This window comes from Temnothorax nylanderi, unplaced genomic scaffold (assembly GCF_030848795.1).
Source record: "Temnothorax nylanderi isolate EJ_2023f unplaced genomic scaffold, tnyl_v1.0 TNYL_tig0358_pilon, whole genome shotgun sequence".
Classification (NCBI taxonomy): domain Eukaryota; kingdom Metazoa; phylum Arthropoda; class Insecta; order Hymenoptera; family Formicidae; genus Temnothorax; species Temnothorax nylanderi.
The window spans coordinates 114274-133388 of record NW_027249420.1 but is presented as its reverse complement, the minus strand read 5'-3'; the positions used below and the strand labels follow the sequence as shown (position 1 = coordinate 133388).

The 19115-nt window shown below is 35.0% G+C and overlaps 1 protein-coding gene and 2 long non-coding RNA genes across 8 annotated transcripts; 2 read left to right on the top strand and 1 right to left on the bottom strand.

Moving 5' to 3' along the window:
• Nucleotides 1-1138: 1138 nt before the first annotated feature.
• Nucleotides 1139-2698, top strand: LOC139781734 (uncharacterized). Of its 4 annotated transcripts, none has more exons than XM_071720613.1 (2): nucleotides 1139-1311; nucleotides 1753-2698. In XM_071720613.1, the coding sequence occupies exons 1-2, from the start codon at nucleotides 1154-1156 to the stop codon at nucleotides 2462-2464; spliced, it is 870 nt and encodes a 289-aa protein (XP_071576714.1). In that variant the 5' UTR covers nucleotides 1139-1153; the 3' UTR covers nucleotides 2465-2698. The 4 variants fall into 4 exon arrangements, with proteins under 4 accessions (XP_071576714.1, XP_071576718.1, XP_071576717.1 ...); XM_071720617.1 differs by having other exon boundaries at nucleotides 1162-1536; XM_071720616.1 differs by having other exon boundaries at nucleotides 1162-1647.
• Nucleotides 2699-5408: 2710 nt separating this feature from the next.
• On the top strand, nucleotides 5409-10257 carry LOC139781738 (uncharacterized). The gene is made up of 3 exons (XR_011720652.1): nucleotides 5409-7568; nucleotides 7657-7969; nucleotides 8035-10257. It is a non-coding gene; the product is annotated as an uncharacterized lncRNA (long non-coding RNA).
• A 3200-nt stretch (nucleotides 10258-13457) lies between these two features.
• Nucleotides 13458-17066, bottom strand: LOC139781736 (uncharacterized). Of its 3 annotated transcripts, XR_011720649.1 has the most exons (6): nucleotides 16565-17066; nucleotides 16317-16428; nucleotides 16078-16221; nucleotides 15403-15569; nucleotides 15015-15326; nucleotides 13458-14641 (listed from the first exon to the last, which is right to left on the bottom strand). It is a non-coding gene; the product is annotated as an uncharacterized lncRNA (long non-coding RNA). The 3 variants fall into 3 exon arrangements; XR_011720647.1 differs by having other exon boundaries at nucleotides 16078-16428; XR_011720648.1 differs by having other exon boundaries at nucleotides 15067-15326; nucleotides 16078-16428.
• Between the last annotated feature and the right edge of the window lie 2049 nt (nucleotides 17067-19115).

The following is a 19115-nucleotide window of genomic DNA, read 5'->3' as shown; positions in this document are numbered from 1 at the left end:
AAACGTTTAAACGTTTAAACGTTTATCAGGCCCTAGACTTAAAACACGTGTATTCGGAAAAACGTTTCCAATAAACGGATATGCTAATTATACGTATAAACGTGTTTCCGTTTAAACGTATAATAGCGAGCCCTAGTCGAAACCGAGGAATCACATGCCGGAAAAATTTTACTTAGGTATTTATCATTAAAAGAATACTTTGTATAATTTTCTTTTATGTTATTTCTCATTAGATCATGGTACGAGAGGAACAAACACATTTTTCCAGCGAGTAGATGGGAACCTTTTGATCCAACGAAAAGTTTTGACAAATATACAGTGTCGGATAAAAATAGGAAGAAAGATAAAATCTGATAAACTTAGATTCAACGAATTGTCCAATTTCGTTTAAAGGATTCAGATTCAAAGGACTGTAATTTAGTAGAGCTACATAATCGAGTAAATGAATTAAATATTATCACATAACTGAATGAATTAAAATCACAGTCCTTAAAAATACAATGTAGCTACAATATATATACATATATATATATATATATATATATATATATATGTATATATATTGTAATATATTACAATCTGTTGTATAATGAATCAATTGTACGATGAAACAAAGTTATTTATCTGGTTATAATATTTACAGTCCTTTGAATCTGAATCCTTTAAACGAAATTGGACAATTCGTTGAATCTAAGTCCGGGAAAAAATGATTAGATATAATCATATATAATTATATCTGGTATATATATAATTATATATAATTATATATGTTTTTATATGGGGTCATATCTAATTATACATGGCCACATGTGCAATCAGTGGTCCCATATACAACCAGATATAGCACCATATCTACTTGTATATAAATGTATATAATTTTATGTGAAGCCAGATATAATGATATGTGAGTAGTGCACTCTACATATAATTAGATATAGTATTATATACAACTATATATGCAGTCATATATTGCCAGATATATTAATATGACTAATCTGGCGCTATATACAACCAGATATAGCACCATATCTAATCGTATATAAATGTATGTGAAGCCAGATATGTTGATATGTGAGTACTGCACCCGACATATAACTAGATATAGTATTATATACAACTATATATGCAGTCATATATAGCCGGATATATTAATATGACTAATCGGAGGTCCCCCGTAGCCCTCGGCGGGGGAACAGGCAGTACAGAGAGAGAGCGAAGAAGAGTTACGGAAAAGGGTGACACGGAGAGGAGGGAAGGCGGAGGAAGAGCGATAGGGGTGAAGGAAGCAGAGAGGAGGTGGAGCAAATGGAGGTGAGGTGAATAGGAAGAGGAGACGGCAGAAATTGGTCAGAGATGAGGAGGCCGGAGAATGAGGTTAGGTCGACGGGAACACGGGAGAGGAAGCAGATGGCACGAGAGGCGAGAGCGGCACGACAGTTAAGGCGGATTCGCAACACGCGGCACTGCAACGGGTGGCAAGGACAAGCGGCGAGATCGAGAGAGCGAAGGGAGGGGACAACGGAGCGAGGTGAACAGGTAAGGTAAACACGTGGCGGCAGTAGAGAAGGCGGACCGAGGAGACGAGTGCGAGTGGTGGAAAAGAGTAAGCGGTTGCCAGAGAAAGAATTGGAGGCGGAAGGAGCGAAGGTAAGGTGGAGGTGAAAGAGAGAAGGGCGATAGGTCAGAGGAGGAGAGGAAGGAGAGAGAGAGAGCGGAGCAAAAGAGAGGTGGTTAATATAAGTGCATTTTCAGTTGTCTCAGGATGGAAGAAAAAGGAAGAGCTTTAGTGGACGCGGTAGAGAGGATGATGGAGGAGAAAGTGAGGAGGATGCTGAAGGAGGGGAAGGAGGACAATAAAAGGAAGGAGGAGAGGATGGAGGAGCTGGAGGAGGAAGTAAGGAGATTGAAAAGGAAGGTGGAAAGAATGGAGCAGAATGGAGGTAAAAGGAAGAGGGAAGAGTACGAGGAAAGGAGACCTGAGAAGAAGAAATGGTGGGGGGTGGGGGGTGAAAACGAGGAAGAGCTGAGGAAGAGAAATGTGATTCTAAGGATAGAGAAAGAGAAATGGGAAGGAAAAGAATCGAATTGGGAGAAGGTTAAGGAATTGTTCACAGAAGGACTAAAGGTGAGAGTGGAGGTAAGGGAAGTAAGGCTGATCGGACAAAGAGGTGCGTGGCTGACGTTCTTAGTGAGACTGGGGGGCGAGGAGGAGAAGCGGCGAGTCCTGGAAGCAAGGAGGAGAGCAGGGAGCAGTATGGGGGTGAAGTTAGATGAAGATAAATCGGTGGAGAGGAGGGATAGAGAGAGAGAAGAGAAAGGGAAGAGGTTAGAAAGGAGTAGGGAGGATGCCAGGAGCGAAACGAGATCCGAGGAGGAGGAGATTTCTAGAGGAATGGAAGAGAAGCTCCTCATGGTTTCGGATGAGGAGGAAAAAGGCAAGAGGAAGAGGGAATGGGCAAAATAGAGAGCGGAAGGGAGACGCAAAGGAAGGAGGGAGGTAGCAGAAGAAGTCGCGGAGGATGCTGAGGAAGAGGAAAAGGAGAGGGCAGGATGCGAGGGGGGGAGGGGAAATTAATAATTGTGAGGTCGTAAGAGACCAGGGTAAGGGTACTGTGTGTTGTACGAGGTTTGGGAACGTTCCTCTCAAAAACGCCTTGTAAACCCTGCGGGGAAGGCAATAAATTTACATACATATTAATATGACTAATCTTGTCCTATGTACAACCAGATATAGCACCATATCTAATCGTATATAAATGTATGTGAAGCCAGATAAAATGATATATGAGTAGTGCACCCTACATATAACTAGATATAGCATTATATACAACTATATATGCAGTCATATATAGCCAGATATATTAATGTGACTAATTTGGCGCTATATACAACCAGATATAGCACCATATCTAATCGTATATAAATGTATGTGAAGCCAGATATAATGATATATAATGATATATGAGTAGTGCACCCTACATATAACTAGATATAGCATTATATACAACTATATATGAAGTCATATATAGCCAGATATATTAATGTGACTAATCTTGTCCTATGTACAACCAGATATAGCACTATATCTGTATAGATATAGATTCGCAAGTCATCATATATGCTGCAGATATTTAATCCTAAATTTAAAAATTTATTTGAATCGTTTTTATATATATTATAGATATTAAATTCAAAAATTCGTTACATAATATTATATAATTCAGTATTATAAAATAATATTGCAGGTCATGTGTGCGTATGGAACTTGCCCGGGAAAAGAAAATTATATATAATTATATATAAATATATATGATTATATATAATGCAATTATATATGAATTTTGTCTCTATATGATTATATATAATTATATATAATCATATATAATCATATATGACCATATATAGTCAATATATATTGGAAAAGAACTGTTAACTTCGATAATAAAGCATTGATAAATTAAGATGTATATTTTTTCAAAGGCTATAGAATCAAAAGTAAAATAATTTATTCCATATATTACAACTTGGCACTGCTTGACATGAGACAGTGCCATGTCTCTTGATACCGTTTTTATACCACTGTCCGTCAAATTTTAAATACGAGAAACGAATCCTATCGAATATATATATTATATAAAAAGTTTCACATACATTTTGACATGATTATATATAAGTTCATATAATTTATATATAAAGTATATATATAAGAATTAAGCATTTATCCATGTAGAATATATATGATTATATATAACCATATATAAACTTAAATTCGGATTATCCGATAGATGGCATCCGATAGGATTTATTTCTCGTATTTAAAATTTGACAAACAATGGTATAAGAATGATATCAAGAGACACGGCAGTATCTCACGCCAAGCAGCGCCAAGTTATATGTAAATCATTTCACTTTTGATTCTAGCTTTTGAAAAAATATACACTAAATTTATCAATGTTTTATTCCTTAATCGAAGTTAACAAAATTCTTTTTTAATATATATAAAATATTTATTATGTTAGATATAATCACATCTGATTATATATAAAATCGAAATTAGATATAATTAGATATAAAAAATGGCCCGATATAATTGTATATAATTACATATAACCACATACAATTATATATAACCATATATGGTTATATAATTATATGTGGTTATATATAATTATATACAATTATATACAATTATATCGGGCCATTTTTTATATCTAATTATATCTAATGTCGATTTTATATAATCATATGTGATTATATCTAATCATTTTTTCTCGGGATGTCTTTTCTTTCACAAAAGAAAATAAAATTTATCTTAAAATGTTATTCCTGACCATCATACGTAACAAAAATAAAATATAATTCAATTGTATAACCATCAGATATCAGACTTCTTTCTCTCTTACTTATTAAATATTTCTTCACATATTAAGTTGTATAAATAATATGAATAATATACTTAATGTAAAACTTATTTTACTGACTTTAAATACATATCTTTTATATTAATTTGAAATTACCGTAAATAAATAATATTTTATTAGATTTTGATGGTGTTAACGAAGAACGTTTTGCTGTGATAAGCAAACCTGCAGAAGAAAACGCGCATTAAGATGCTGAACTTGTAATCGGTATGGCATAAATGCAGCATACCAATTTGTACAAATTCTGCAGTGACAACTTCATTTTATTCCACCATTGTAGAGGATCTTCGATAATAGATTCTGACATATGTAAATACTTTTTAACTTCGACAAGAATAGGATCTTCAGGAGGAATAATGCTATGTATGTTTCGCAGCCAACTCCAATCGTAATTTTTTAACTCCAAGAAGCTCACATGACTTATTAGGATAATCTGCTTCTTTATTAGATACCTATTATGAAAAAGTAAAACTAAACGAATAAGAATTTATAACTTATATATATCATAAAAATAATAATCTTATATTTGGTGATTAATATAGAAGCTGTTGCAAATATAAACTATGTAAGACTTATATATACTAGGCTTAATTACAATATTAAGCCTAGATTTTGTAAATCTAGATACTGTAAATTACCTAGAGACTAGACTAGGTATTGCTTAGATATATAGTTTATAAAAACTGTAATAAAAGTTATATATAGCTTAATGGACAAAATTCATATACACTAATTTTTTCATTGTATTAAAAGTATAAATTAATTTTACATAGCATATAATCAAATGGAACCGAATATGGATATATATTATTAAAAAATATATTTAATTATATTTCTCATTTTATATAAAAACAATGTCACTCAATTGGACAATAAGTTTTACTAGAACAAAAATATTTGTTAAAATATGATCTAATCTAAAACGTCGCTTAAGTGCCCATCTACAATAGGTGCTTTAAGCCCTATAAGCCCTAAAAATCCCTTAAGAAAAAGAACTGAGCAGTTGCACCAGTAACTGATGAAGTTGAATCAGTAACTTGTGATGTTCTATCAGTGACTGAATACGAGAGTCAGTTACTGGTAATGCTTTTCAGTTGACGTCCAGTTTTAATAATCAGTTTCTACAATACTGGTTAGACACTGAGTGTTGTCATCAGTAACTGATGACTGGACCTCAGTTTTTTTTAACGGTTTGTCAGATACTGATTATATTCTTCAGTTGACACCCAGTTTTAATAATCAGTTTCTACATTACTCTAAAAACTGGTTAGACACTGAGTGTTGCCATTAGTAACTGATGACTGGTCCTCAGTTTTTTTAACGGTTTGTCAGATGCTGATTATGTTCTTCAGTTGACGCCCAGTTTTAATAATCAGTTTCTATATTAATCTAAAAAACTGGTTAGACACTGAGTGTTGCCATCAGTAACTAATGACTGGTCCTCAGTTTTTTTTAACGGTTTGTCAGATACTGATTATGTTCTTCAGGCAAGTTTATAGAACTGGTGAAAGTTCAATTGATTCAATTGATCAACCGAACAACATGGAAGTTCTATCAGTTACTGATCAATATAAAACTGAATAAAACTGGACCAATATTGACCAGTTCTTTTAACAGTAACTGGTACAACTGTTCCTTTTATCAGTAACTTGTTTCAATATACTGATTGTGCTGTCATCAGTTACAATAATCAGTTATCCACCAGTTAGTGCCCAGTTTTTTTATCAGTTTTGACTGCATTTTTTCTTAAGGGATTGACCAATCACAGTCAATTATTCTCTTCAAATTCAATTGTGATTGAACAAATTCTTAAGGCTTAGGGCTTAAAACACCTATTGTAGATGGGCACTAATGTTAATAAATAAAATATAAAAATAATCATTTTGTGGATCATATATATTAAAAATTCCTTAGGAGATTGCTGCTTGTCTGCGAGATATTCAGCAACACCTCTAACACTTTAAAGAGTCGGATCCAGAAGTGCTCCGCAAACATGAGTTTCATAAATTTAAAATCGCTTTTTTATATTTTGTAAAATAGTTTCTTTAAGTTGTTTTACTACGAATGAATCATATTCATTTACACACATACTACTCTCAACTTCTGCCCTAAAAATATTAAAGAAGTAATTGATACAACAGCATCTATTAACTCAGCTTTTTAAATTTGGCGGCGCAGGGGTCTACGAAACGCTACGCTAGTACGCTACTGCTGTTCATGGAGCTCGCATTCGCTAGCGCTATCATGGCTCCATGAACGGAGTTAATAGCGTTAGCGTTGGTAGCGCGGTAGCGAGCTCCCCGAATGCACCCTTAATCTAAAAACACAAATATGTCAAAATATGACAAAACTGCAACATGAAAACAATTTTTCGCGATGAGTATTATTTAAATAATATATCTCCTGCCCTTGAAATTACTGCTTCAAATACGTACAATGAAACGGAGTCACGATGTGTCGATTTACGAAAAATACGACACTTATAAAACTAATTATACTGTCGCGCGTTTAAGAACACACGTCTAATCAATTAAGAATCAATTAATACTTATTTTCAGTTTAACAGAATCGATATTTCAGCTAAATTTTTACATTAATCGCGAGACCGAAAAGCGTATTGACGTTTACGAAAAGGTTCCTTGAAAGGTTATGTTTTCACATATGATTGGATCGAAAATGGCGGACGAGAATACTCACTTTTATAGAGCCTTAGTTTTTTCATTATCGTTAATGTCTAATATTTCGTGGGCGATCAAACCTGAAACTTATGTTTGGGGCTTATCCGCTAGTAAGCACCTGGGGCTGGTCCGCTAGTCTCGTCACTGTGGCGCGCCGGGCGCACGACTTCAGCTCACGGCGATTTCAGGTTAGGTTTCCCTCGAGCGGCGTGATTCTGTCTTCCCTTGCACGTGCGTCAGTTTGTATAGGAGGGAAATGGTACGCACGTATCGTCGCAAAAGGACTCCCGTCGACAAGGAGCAACTCAAGAAGGCAGTTCTTGCGGTGAGAAAAGATAAAATGAGCGTTTCCGCAGCCGCAAAACAATTCGCTGTCCGGAGATCCACGTTGAACGACTGGTTAAAGAAGAACAACGATGAGATAAAAAACTTGGATAACGTGGTCGTACTACATAAAGGACATATCTCGGTGAGTACTTAACGATTATTAATTTTTAAAAGCATGCACTCTGCTCAGCAAAGTTTATATTCATGCAACGTCTTAATTTCAAATGTAGGTTATGGACTCTGAAACTGAAAAGACTTTGGTGGAATACTTAGTACATTGCAACGATGTACTTTGGGCTATCTGCGAAGGAAACCCGTGGTTTAGCCTTTGATTTAGCCAAAAAATTGAATCTCAAGGTACCAGCATCGTGGGAAGCCGGCCGGTGAAGATTGGCTAAGCAGCTTTCCCAACGATCACATCCAATATTATCAATACGCAAACCAGAAGCGACAAGTTTAGCACGTGCCACCAGTTTCAATCGAACAAATGTAGAAAGGTTCTTTGCGCTGCTAAGATCTCTGATGGATAAACATCATTTCCAGGTGTGTTAACTGATGAATAAATGTTGCCAGTTTTAGTCGAAAATAACGTTTCTCATCATTTCCAGGCTCACTGCATATGGAATATGGATGAGACGGGAATTACAACCGTTCAGACACCGAATAGAGTCATCGGACGTCGAGGAGTGAAACAAGTCGGGCGAGTGACTTCTGCGGAAAGAGGAACCCTCGTAACTTTGGCGATGGCGGTATCAGCGACCGGGCATTCTCTACCTTGCGACCCGTTTTCCTTCGGTCTCGCTAGCCGAAGGGGCGCTGCCGCAAATGAACTACTAAACAGACGGTAGCTCCGCGGTGTCCGCGATATTACTTTCTCGACAAAACTTGGTTCCCGGCCCACACGCATGTAGATATCACGTGAACGCTAACTCAGGGTGTCGGTTACGGAAGGAAAGTGGGGAGCAGGCGCGGCGCAATCAACACAGATGAAATAATAAAAATAAAAATAGTATATTTCAGATAGAGTCCTGTGGGAACGTCATACATCCTACTCGCGAAACCGTGACTCTCGATAATCACGCATCTCACACTCTAAATGGGCGCCAGGTGCGGTTACGCGCATCACGTTTCAACAGATTACGCACGATGTTGGCCGCGGCTTCCACGCGGCCGCAACAACGCAATACCTCCGCGAGATTCCCGCCCGAGCGAGCGCGACGACATTTGCCCGCCTGAATAACGACTCGAAACATACGCGAGACCCTCAACACGCAATAATACACAATAAGACGAATACAACGCAATATCTCACTCAATACGCCCGCGAGATTCCCCGTCGAGCGAGCGCGACGATACTTGCCCGCACGATAACGACGCAAAGTATCCGCGAGGCTCTGTACGAGTACACGCAATATCTCCCGCAACGTACCGACCGCGACACGTTTCCATTCGCGACACGCATCAACATTTATCCCGACAAATTCTCAACCACGCATACGATACACGCGACAATACCCGATAAGCACGACATACGATACACGCAACAATACACGATAACTTCTCAACAACGCCTACGATACGCGCAACAATACCCGATAAGCACGACATACGATACACGCAACAATACACGATAAACACGAATTGACTGTCGACCGCCTAAGAGCTTCCGAGGAGGGCTTCCTAATACTTTCCGGGCTCTATCTCGGCCGACCCCGCGACCACACGTTCTACCAAAATGCAAATGTAACCGGCATTTCCAATAACGGCAACCGGTAGCCACACGCAGAAGATAATCTAATCGATACAAACAATAATCCAATCGATATCTGCAATCATCAATATCGGGTCTTGGCCGAGATCGAGCCCTAATTACCGCGGTAGTACCGGAGCGGAGATCTTACATATTGTTGCTCGCCGCTGCGTCGGCTGCGTCGGGACACTTTTCCGGGGGTGCCTCCTCGACGACGGCTGGTTCGACAGTGACGAGTGGCCGGTCCGGCGGGACCACGCTGGGCCCCCGCGCATGCGCTCCAAGGTCGCAGTTTTCTGCCCCGCCGATTTGTCGCTCGTGCCGCCCTGCTCGCGGCGCCGCTCACAATGTCCGCCGCTTTTCCGCGGCCCTTTCAATCGGCTGTCACTTATGTGGGCCCATCTCAGTTTTAACTAGGGCTCGCTATTATACGTTTAAACGGAAACACGTTTATACGTATTTTCAAAAAAGGTAAAAAAAGGGCGCCAAGTACACGCGTGGTTGTTACCTCGAAAAAAAAACCAAGTGGTAGTATCATTAATTTTAAATTCAAAAATAAATAAAATCTATTCTAACCTAGGTGGTAGTAGCTTTAATTTTTCTTAACAAAATTATTAAATTACAAAATTGTTACTTTATTCAATCCAAGTGATATCTACCTCGAAAAAACCTAAATAACAAGTGGTATCTATTTAATCGAAAAAAAAACCAAGTGGTAGTATCATTAATTTTAAATTCAAAAATAAATAAAATCTATTCTAACCTAGGTGATAGTAGCTTTCATTTTTCTTAACAAAATTATTAAATTACAAAATTGTTACTTTATTCAATCCAAGTGATATCTACCTCGAAAAAACCTAAATAACAAGTGGTATCTATTTAAAAAAAAATATGTGAAATCTTTTAATACTGCGCCAATTACAAAGAGAGAATATATATATATATATATATACCTTAACAAAATTATTATTATATCACAAAATTGCGTTACCAAACTCAATCCAAGTGATACGTACCAACCTAAGTGGTAGTAGCCTTATTTCTCCTTAACAAAATTATATCACAAAATTGCGTTACCTAACTCAACCTAAGTAATGTTATTTCAAAAAATATATGAAATCTTTAAATTACGCCAACTACAAAAAGAATATATATATTGCTTTGAAAAATAATTGTAGCGCAACTACTCTTAAAAAATAAAACAAAATTGTGTTATCTAACTCAACCCACGTGGTATGTATCTTTGTATTCCTGAGGGTCTTTCTATCAATCTAAGTGGTAGTAGTTTTAATTCTCCTTGATAAAATTATAATATTACAAAGAATCATTTTAATCACAAAGAATTAAAAAGGTAACATTATAAAATAAAAATATTTAATTAAAATAAAATAAATAAATTTTTCTTGTGAAAAACTTGGCGCTGCTTTTTTAAGGTCAATCCAGACAAACTTGCATAGGTGCATAAGCATATGCATAAAGAGATGAATTGGTCTTTATTTCCTTTTGCACATATATATGAACCAATCAATTTCTTACGCTTATGTTTATGCGCGATGTAAATTTGTCTGGATAGACCTTAAAAAAGCAGCGCCAAGTTTTTTACAAGAAAAATTTATTTATTTTATTTTAATTAAATATTTTTATTTTATAATGTTACCTTTTTAATTCTTTGTGATTAAAATGATTCTTTGTAATATTATAATTTTATCAAGGAGAATTAAAACTACTACCACTTAGATTGATAGAAAGACCCTCAGGAATACAAAGATACATACCACGTGGGTTGAGTTAGATAACACAATTTTGTTTTATTTTTTAAGAGTAGTTGCGCTACAATTATTTTTCAAAGCAATATATATATTCTTTTTGTAGTTGGCGTAATTTAAAGATTTCATATATTTTTTTGAAATAACATTACTTAGGTTGAGTTAGGTAACGCAATTTTGTGATATAATTTTGTTAAGGAGAAATAAGGCTACTACCACTTAGGTTGGTACGTATCACTTGGATTGAGTTTGGTAACGCAATTTTGTGATATAATAATAATTTTGTTAAGGTATATATATATATATATATATTCTCTCTTTGTAATTGGCGCAGTATTAAAAGATTTCACATATTTTTTTTTAAATAGATACCACTTGTTATTTAGGTTTTTTCGAGGTAGATATCACTTGGATTGAATAAAGTAACAATTTTGTAATTTAATAATTTTGTTAAGAAAAATGAAAGCTACTATCACCTAGGTTAGAATAGATTTTATTTATTTTTGAATTTAAAATTAATGATACTACCACTTGGTTTTTTTTCGATTAAATAGATACCACTTGTTATTTAGGTTTTTTCGAGGTAGATATCACTTGGATTGAATAAAGTAACAATTTTGTAATTTAATAATTTTGTTAAGAAAAATTAAAGCTACTACCACCTAGGTTAGAATAGATTTTATTTATTTTTGAATTTAAAATTAATGATACTACCACTTGGTTTTTTTTCGAGGTAACAACCACGCGTGTACTTGGCGCCCTTTTTTTACCTTTTTTGAAAAAGGTAATTTTGTACTGATATCATGCATTTTGTAGTGTTACGCATCCTCTTCTAATTAAATAGCGCGCGCGTCTATAATGTCTAGTCTTATAAAGAATATATCTTACAAACAGTATGTACAGATTGTAAAGCTAAAGATGTTACAGGCTATTATTTCTAAAGAAACAAAAATTTCATAATTTGCTTAGTTTTAGAAATAATAGTTTGTAACACCTTTAGTTTTATACCCTGTATACAGGGTGTTCCTCAATGTTTGGTACTTTTTTTATATTTAGATAGAGCGAGCCAAACTGAGTCGAAAAGTCATGTACCATTTTGCAATTTTCGCAAAAGTTGATGAGTTATTAATGATTAAAAATTGCCGTATTGGCCCGGCCCACCGCCAAATCCAAGCGCGCGGCGAGATGCGGCCGCCCCGCGGTCGGCGTGCGGGCAGTTGTTTTCTACAAGCGTCGATGATTACGCACGAGCGGCGCGTAACGCCGGGCCCCCGTTCTGAGCGATGATAGTTTCTCGCCTTTTTTAAATAGAAATAAAGTTTTCTAACAACATAGAAAAATTTTTTGTGCGTACGTATGTACATACGAGTGTACATGCATACACAGGGAAATATCAATTGTACTGCTTAAAAAAGCGATTACTCAATTTACTTTTTTTCTTTTAGTAAGTAACGGTTGTCTTTAAGAAAGAATATTTTCTTGATAATAGTCTTAAAATGTACAAATTTTAGAAAGAGTCTTTATCATGTACTCGAAAGAAGAATTTATACTCCTTCAAAGAACATAATAAAATTTTATCAAAGAAAAGTCAAAATAATAAATAAAGTAATATGAGGACCCTCGAGATTAAAATAGGAGAAGTCAAGGCTATGAGGGTCAGAGGAAGATCACAGTGCGTAATATCAGAAATAACTGATTTATTCGTCGTTTTGATACATTACATCGATCCGTACGTTTCGGCTCAGTTTTGAGCCATCTTCAGCGGCAGTTACAGAAATTAAGTTACACGTTCTCCGTACCGTATGGTGAGTTTACCGATTCAAAGTATCAGAAACATAGATTAATTGATCCATATCTGTAAATTTGTTTAATTAATGTTGAGATATTAAAAAGATTCCTTAGGAAACTCACCATTCGGTCTGAATAACGTGGAATACAGAGCCATGTACATAATGAATACTCTCTGCGAGAAGACTTGACGATCTTATTGCGAAAATTGCAAAATGGTACATGACTTTTCGACTCAGTTTGGCTCGCTCTATCTAAATATGAAAAAAGTACCAAACATTGAGGAACACCCTGTATATTTAGCGATATAGGACATAATCGCATTCTAACGTGATTAATACTAATAAAGTAAAAAAATTTCACCACCACTCTCATCGTCTTTTATCATTAAAATATAATCATTGATATTCGATATACAATAAATAGTTTTAATACCTTTGATACAATAAATAATTTCTTTCTGTTGAAAAGATATAGAAAAGATAGAGATATCAATAAAATTCTCTTGTACCCTACTCCTTCATTAAATTTTTTTACATTATCTCGCGTGTTATCACACATCTTTCCTTAAGAGGAAAATTGTACAATTTCCTACTGTACGTTTTCTTCCCATCGCATACCTACAGCAAATGATTATTGTATATTATACGCATGAAACTATTTATGTGAAATAAATTATAAGGACGAGGATCTCGACGTAATGAAGGAAATAAAGTATGTACGAAGATTATAACACATTCTATGACCTGTTCGCTGTTTTATTATTACACCCGCGACATCATTGTAATAAATATATACTCCCGAGGAGCAAACTTTTTATTGTATTTACATTTCATGATACGTTCCATGTACGATTTGCCACGGCCACGGAATTAAATCGTACATTTTATATGGATATAACAGTCTCAAGAAATAATTGTTAAAAGTATTTAGTCTCGAAGAAAAGGCACGCCACACTTACTTATTAAATATCCTCTAACTAATTGGATTATAGGTAGAAATATATATATTATCGTTCTCTTTTAAGAGCCCAGTCTAGTCAAAACAATCGCCTTTGTAAAAAAAAAAAAAAACAGCTAAATAAGAATATGAAAATGGATTTTAACTATTTACGAGATATATCAGGAGATAACTCGATATACGAATGTTTATACTAATCAACGATAGAAATTTGTTAACCGAAGTTTGAAACGATAATTGTCTAGATTGCGGCCTTATTGATAAAAAAAACTAATGTATAGATTAAGCTATAATAAAGCGTTTTTCCATGCTCAATCTCGTCTTTTTATGCCATGTAAACCGAATAGCGCATAACTTTCAATCATAAATAATCGATTGTTACACATAAAATGCTCGTTTTCCGTAAATTTCGTAAATCGATTAGTGTCGCTTTGAAATCACGAATATTATTATGAACTAACATAATATCGATGCATAAAACATGACAAAATGTACATTATATGCCACACATGGGTGATACATATCCCAACTCTTAATTCGTCACATACGAGAAATATTGTCTTTTATTAACGCGTTTCACTTCAAACATACTTGCTACGTTTATATTTGCGTTTCAATTCAATATTAAATTGCACAATATCTGTTGCAAAACTGGACTGTATCTAGGCAAATATGAACGAAAACTATTGCTATTTAATCTCACAATCAGCTATAATTTTTGTTCAATCTTGATAGACACTATCAATTTGATATTACGCACGTTAGCGTAATTCAATCGTAGTCTTGCATCGATTTTAACACTATTATAATGTTTAGTATAACATTATCGCTGCGGCTGTTTTCTCTTCAAGTGCAGGTATTGGTTCCAGACGATCATCCTTTTCTCTGCCTGAGCCCCAGCCGACTAATGCTATACTAATGAGATGTACAACACCGGCGCTAACCACAAGCCTAAATGGAAAAATATTCAGACGATAAGAATAAACTACTTATTCTAAATTTCAGAATATTGAATATAATTCAGTAATTAACTCAAGAATAATACAAATGAGAAACATGCTACGTAAAAGATAAATTTTAATTTTTAAAAGAAATTTATTTCTAATTGCACAAAAATACAAATATTTGCGACAGTTATAATTAAACATTGATTCAGTTAGCTAATTCAAATAGCACATTTACTTATCTATACAAGTTGTTTTCTTTAATCAACGACTTATAATTACGATACAAAAATAAGAACATCGAAAAGTCTTACGAGTCTCAATAAATGCTTAATTTCAAATGGCAATTTTATCATATAAATATAAAGAGTATATCGTACCAAAATAATAATAAAATAATTGTGATGATTGATATTTCTTTTTGTGACTAACAGTTATATCGTTTATATTTCGTATCTTGAATTTCACTGGAATAAATCGTAATATTGTTGCAGTTTTTCTACAGTCTGATACTTAGTAGACACTTCAACTTTCGCGGGATTGCGTAAGGATGCACGTTGCAACTTCAGCACCTTCTTTGTCATCGTTACTGAAAATAGTAACGTCCTTCTTTCTCGTGGCATTACTCTGAGAATTTTATCAACCTCTACCTCGAAATCCATGTTCAAGATGCGGTCTGGCTCGTCCATCACCTTGCGAATAAAACGAGAGAGAGATTAGAATCAATGTAATGATTGTCAAAATAAATCCATATGCTTATATAATTACCAGAAACTTTAACTGTCGTAAATTGAAGCCTTTTGTATTCTCCAAGTGGTCGAATAATCTACCAGGTGTAGCGATGATAATATGAGGTTTCTTTTCGAGTATTATTCCTTATGCATGCATGTCCATCCCACCTACTAGCACTACAGATTTCACACCCATACTGGAACCTAAAATAATTGTAATATGATATTATTATAAAATTTGAAGATTATATTTATCACATGGAATGATACATTGTTCTTTGTAGAAACGATTAACTCGTCTCAAATTTGGTTTCAACATTCATCCATGTTATAGGTCTGTTTCTTATTGTTACACTAATATACACTCACATTAAAAATAATATATATTTAAAATTTGGGAAAAGTGAGAAAGAAAGTGTCAGCCCGATAAAAAAAACAGGCCTTATAATTCGGTTTACAAGCTGATTAAAAAGTCAAAATGGTTTTGAGTAAAAGAACATGAGGGTAAGCTTTAGAAGAATATGAGATCGTAACTCGTTTCGGGAACAATAAACATACATATTGTGTAATTTATTTTTATATTACATCAATAATCTTTCACGCAAATTATTACAGACAGCGTTACTAGCAACGTGCACAACTTCATTTGAGGTTATAATTGGGTACAACATTCATCGCACGATACTTTTATAATTGCAAATCGGAAACGTACCTCGAGTCCTCCTCCAGCTCTTCTGCGATCATCAACGAAGTCGGGATCGAACGTGTCAGTCGTCACTTTCTGCCAAAAGCGTAGAGAACCTTCTTTTCCGGCAGCGGTGGTAATACGATGTAGGGCAATGTAGGGATACGAAATCTCCAGATAAGCACGAAACAATTCAATTTTCAGTATATCGCCGGCACGATTACGGTGTTACTGCCGTTTCGCGTACGCGCGTTGTCGCACCTTACCTCGCGACAGCGTGCGGCTCGTGCAAACGTTAACGCGCGGCCGCAATCGCGCGGCAGAAACGCCTCGTGTGAACAGGCTCCTTGACTCCTTGATCTCAGTATCAGCTCTCTGCTGTCAATATATAAATGAATATAATAGGTTATTAACCTATGTAAACACTCACGTAAACGTAGTATAAACAGTAAAATAAGTAACAGTAATATATAGAATAAGATAATTATATAGGATAATTACATAAAACAATTACCTTGAATTAATCGTCGCGTCGCGTAAAGAGTCACGGTCGGTCTCGCTCCGCGCGTACTACCGTGTCTCTCGAGAATAGGTTAACTGATGAACTGACTGATGACAGCGCGCTAAACGCACTGTCTGCACTGCACTGCACTGCGATACTAACGCCGTTAGCCGCCAGTGTCGAAAAAGTGAAAGTGACATTTCTCTGTTATATATATGTTATATTAAGATGAGAGCGGTCGACGTAGAAGAAAGTATCTTAAAATAAAATTTTCACATTTGGACTTTGCGTCGCAATATCTCCGCTCGTAGGGCACGTAGCGGAATATTTATAACAGAAACCCCCCCCTAATTCGACCCCAAGCTATCGATCAAGCCTACTTAGAACTTGATCCGTTCACTCGTTATCGAGATCTCAACATCTCGTATACTCGCAACCCGTCGCGTCGCGTAAAAGAGTCACGGTCGGTCTCGCTCCGCGTATACTTGGCGCGAGACACTGCCGTGTCTCTTGATAATTAGCATATCCGTTTATTGGAAACGTTTTTCCGAATACACGTGTTTTAAGTCTAGGGCCTGATAAACGTTTAAACGTTTAAACGTTTACACGTATATTTATAGCATATCCGTTTACTAAAAACGTTTTTCCGAATATTTTCACGTTTTTCTATAAACGTTTATTATCCCTTTCTTAAGTGTTTTATTTTTGAATGTACTTTATTAATAAAATATTTATTACAAATATAGTCAGAGTTGGGAAGTAATGTATTATTTGTAATATCGTTACCGTTACTTTCTTTCCGGTGACGTCGTCACATTTTTACAGTAACGGAAACGAATTCGTTACTTTCATCGTTACTTTAGTCATTTTTATTCAATAAATCAGAAGTAATTAGATTTGTTCGCGCTGCTTGCACTTCTTGGACTTGGAACAAAACGAATACGCATTCGGATGCTGGTATAAAAGCAAGAATGAATCACAATTAGTGATTGTTTTTAGATTATTGTTATTACATATTGTTGTTAATATGACGCACTGTTAAACAAAAACGGTATAAAAAAGTATTCTTTTGTTCAGATTTGGATGCAATTTTGACTTAAAATGAAATAAAGCATATAAATAATAGTTAATTTTGTAAAACACTCTCTTCTACTCATAAATGAATGTACTTACTAAATATACGAGTAAATGAGTTTTTGTTTAAATAATAGCGAGTCCTAATTTTGACGCGGGGGAGGGGGGGGGAGCAAATAGGGGCAGACAAAAGCACGAGGGAACGACACAGTTCGACAAGTTTTTGTCACGCGTGCTCGCATCATCGACGACATCCGCGAGTGAGAGCGAGCGCATGCACGCACGTTCGTACGTACGCATGCACGCACGCACGAAATAACAATGTATAATTTTCTCAGTGATGATTACTAAACGTTTACTAAGCGTTTACTAAGCGTTTACTAAGCGATTATTAAATGTTTACTAAACGTTTACTAAACGTTTACTAAACGTTTAAACGTAAATGTTTTTCTGGAAGAAAATGTAAACGGATAAACGTTTCACGTTTAAACGTTTATTCGAAAAACGGAATAAAATCAGAGCCCTAATGGGAACGCTACGCTCGCTGGTATAAATTTAACTTACAAACTAAACAAAAACATAGACTCGAGCATATAAATGCAAAGCAAGGCCAAAGATCCTATCAGATACAAGGTTATTTCGATTTATAATTATATAATTAAAGGGGAAAGAGTCTTTCTCTTTATATAGTTCAATAAAGATACTATCTTTTACAAAGAATATATCTTCCTGCACCAGGAAAAAATAACGATTTTGTTCAAAAAGGTACACTCATACACGGCGCATGACGCTACACTCGCTGATATAAATTTAACTCACAAACTAAACAAAAACATAGACTCGAGCATATAAATGCAAAGCAAGGCCAAAGATCCTATCAGTTACAAGATTATTTCGATTTATAATTATATACCCGGGAAAAAATGATTAGATATAATCATATATAATTATATCTGGAATATATATAATTATATATAATTATATATTTTTTTATATGGGGTCATATCTAATTATACATGGCCACATGTGCAATCTGTGGTCCCACATACAACCAGATATAGCACCATATCTACTTGTATATAAATGTATATAATTTTATGTGAAGCCAGATATAATGATATGTGAGTAGTGCACTCTACATATAACTAGTTATAGTATTATATACAACTATATATGCAGTCATATATAGCCAGATATATTTATGTGACTAATCTGGCGCTATATACAACCAGATATAGTACCATATCTAATCGTATATAAATGTATGTGAAGCCAAATATGATGATATGTGAGTACTGCACCCGACATATAACTAGATATAGTATTATATAAAACTATATATGCAGTCATATATAGCCAGATATATTAATGTGACTAATCTTGTCCTATGTACAACCAGATATAGCACCATATCTAATTGTATATAAATGTATGTGAAGCCAGATAAAATGATATATGATAGTGCACCCTACATATAATTAGATATAGC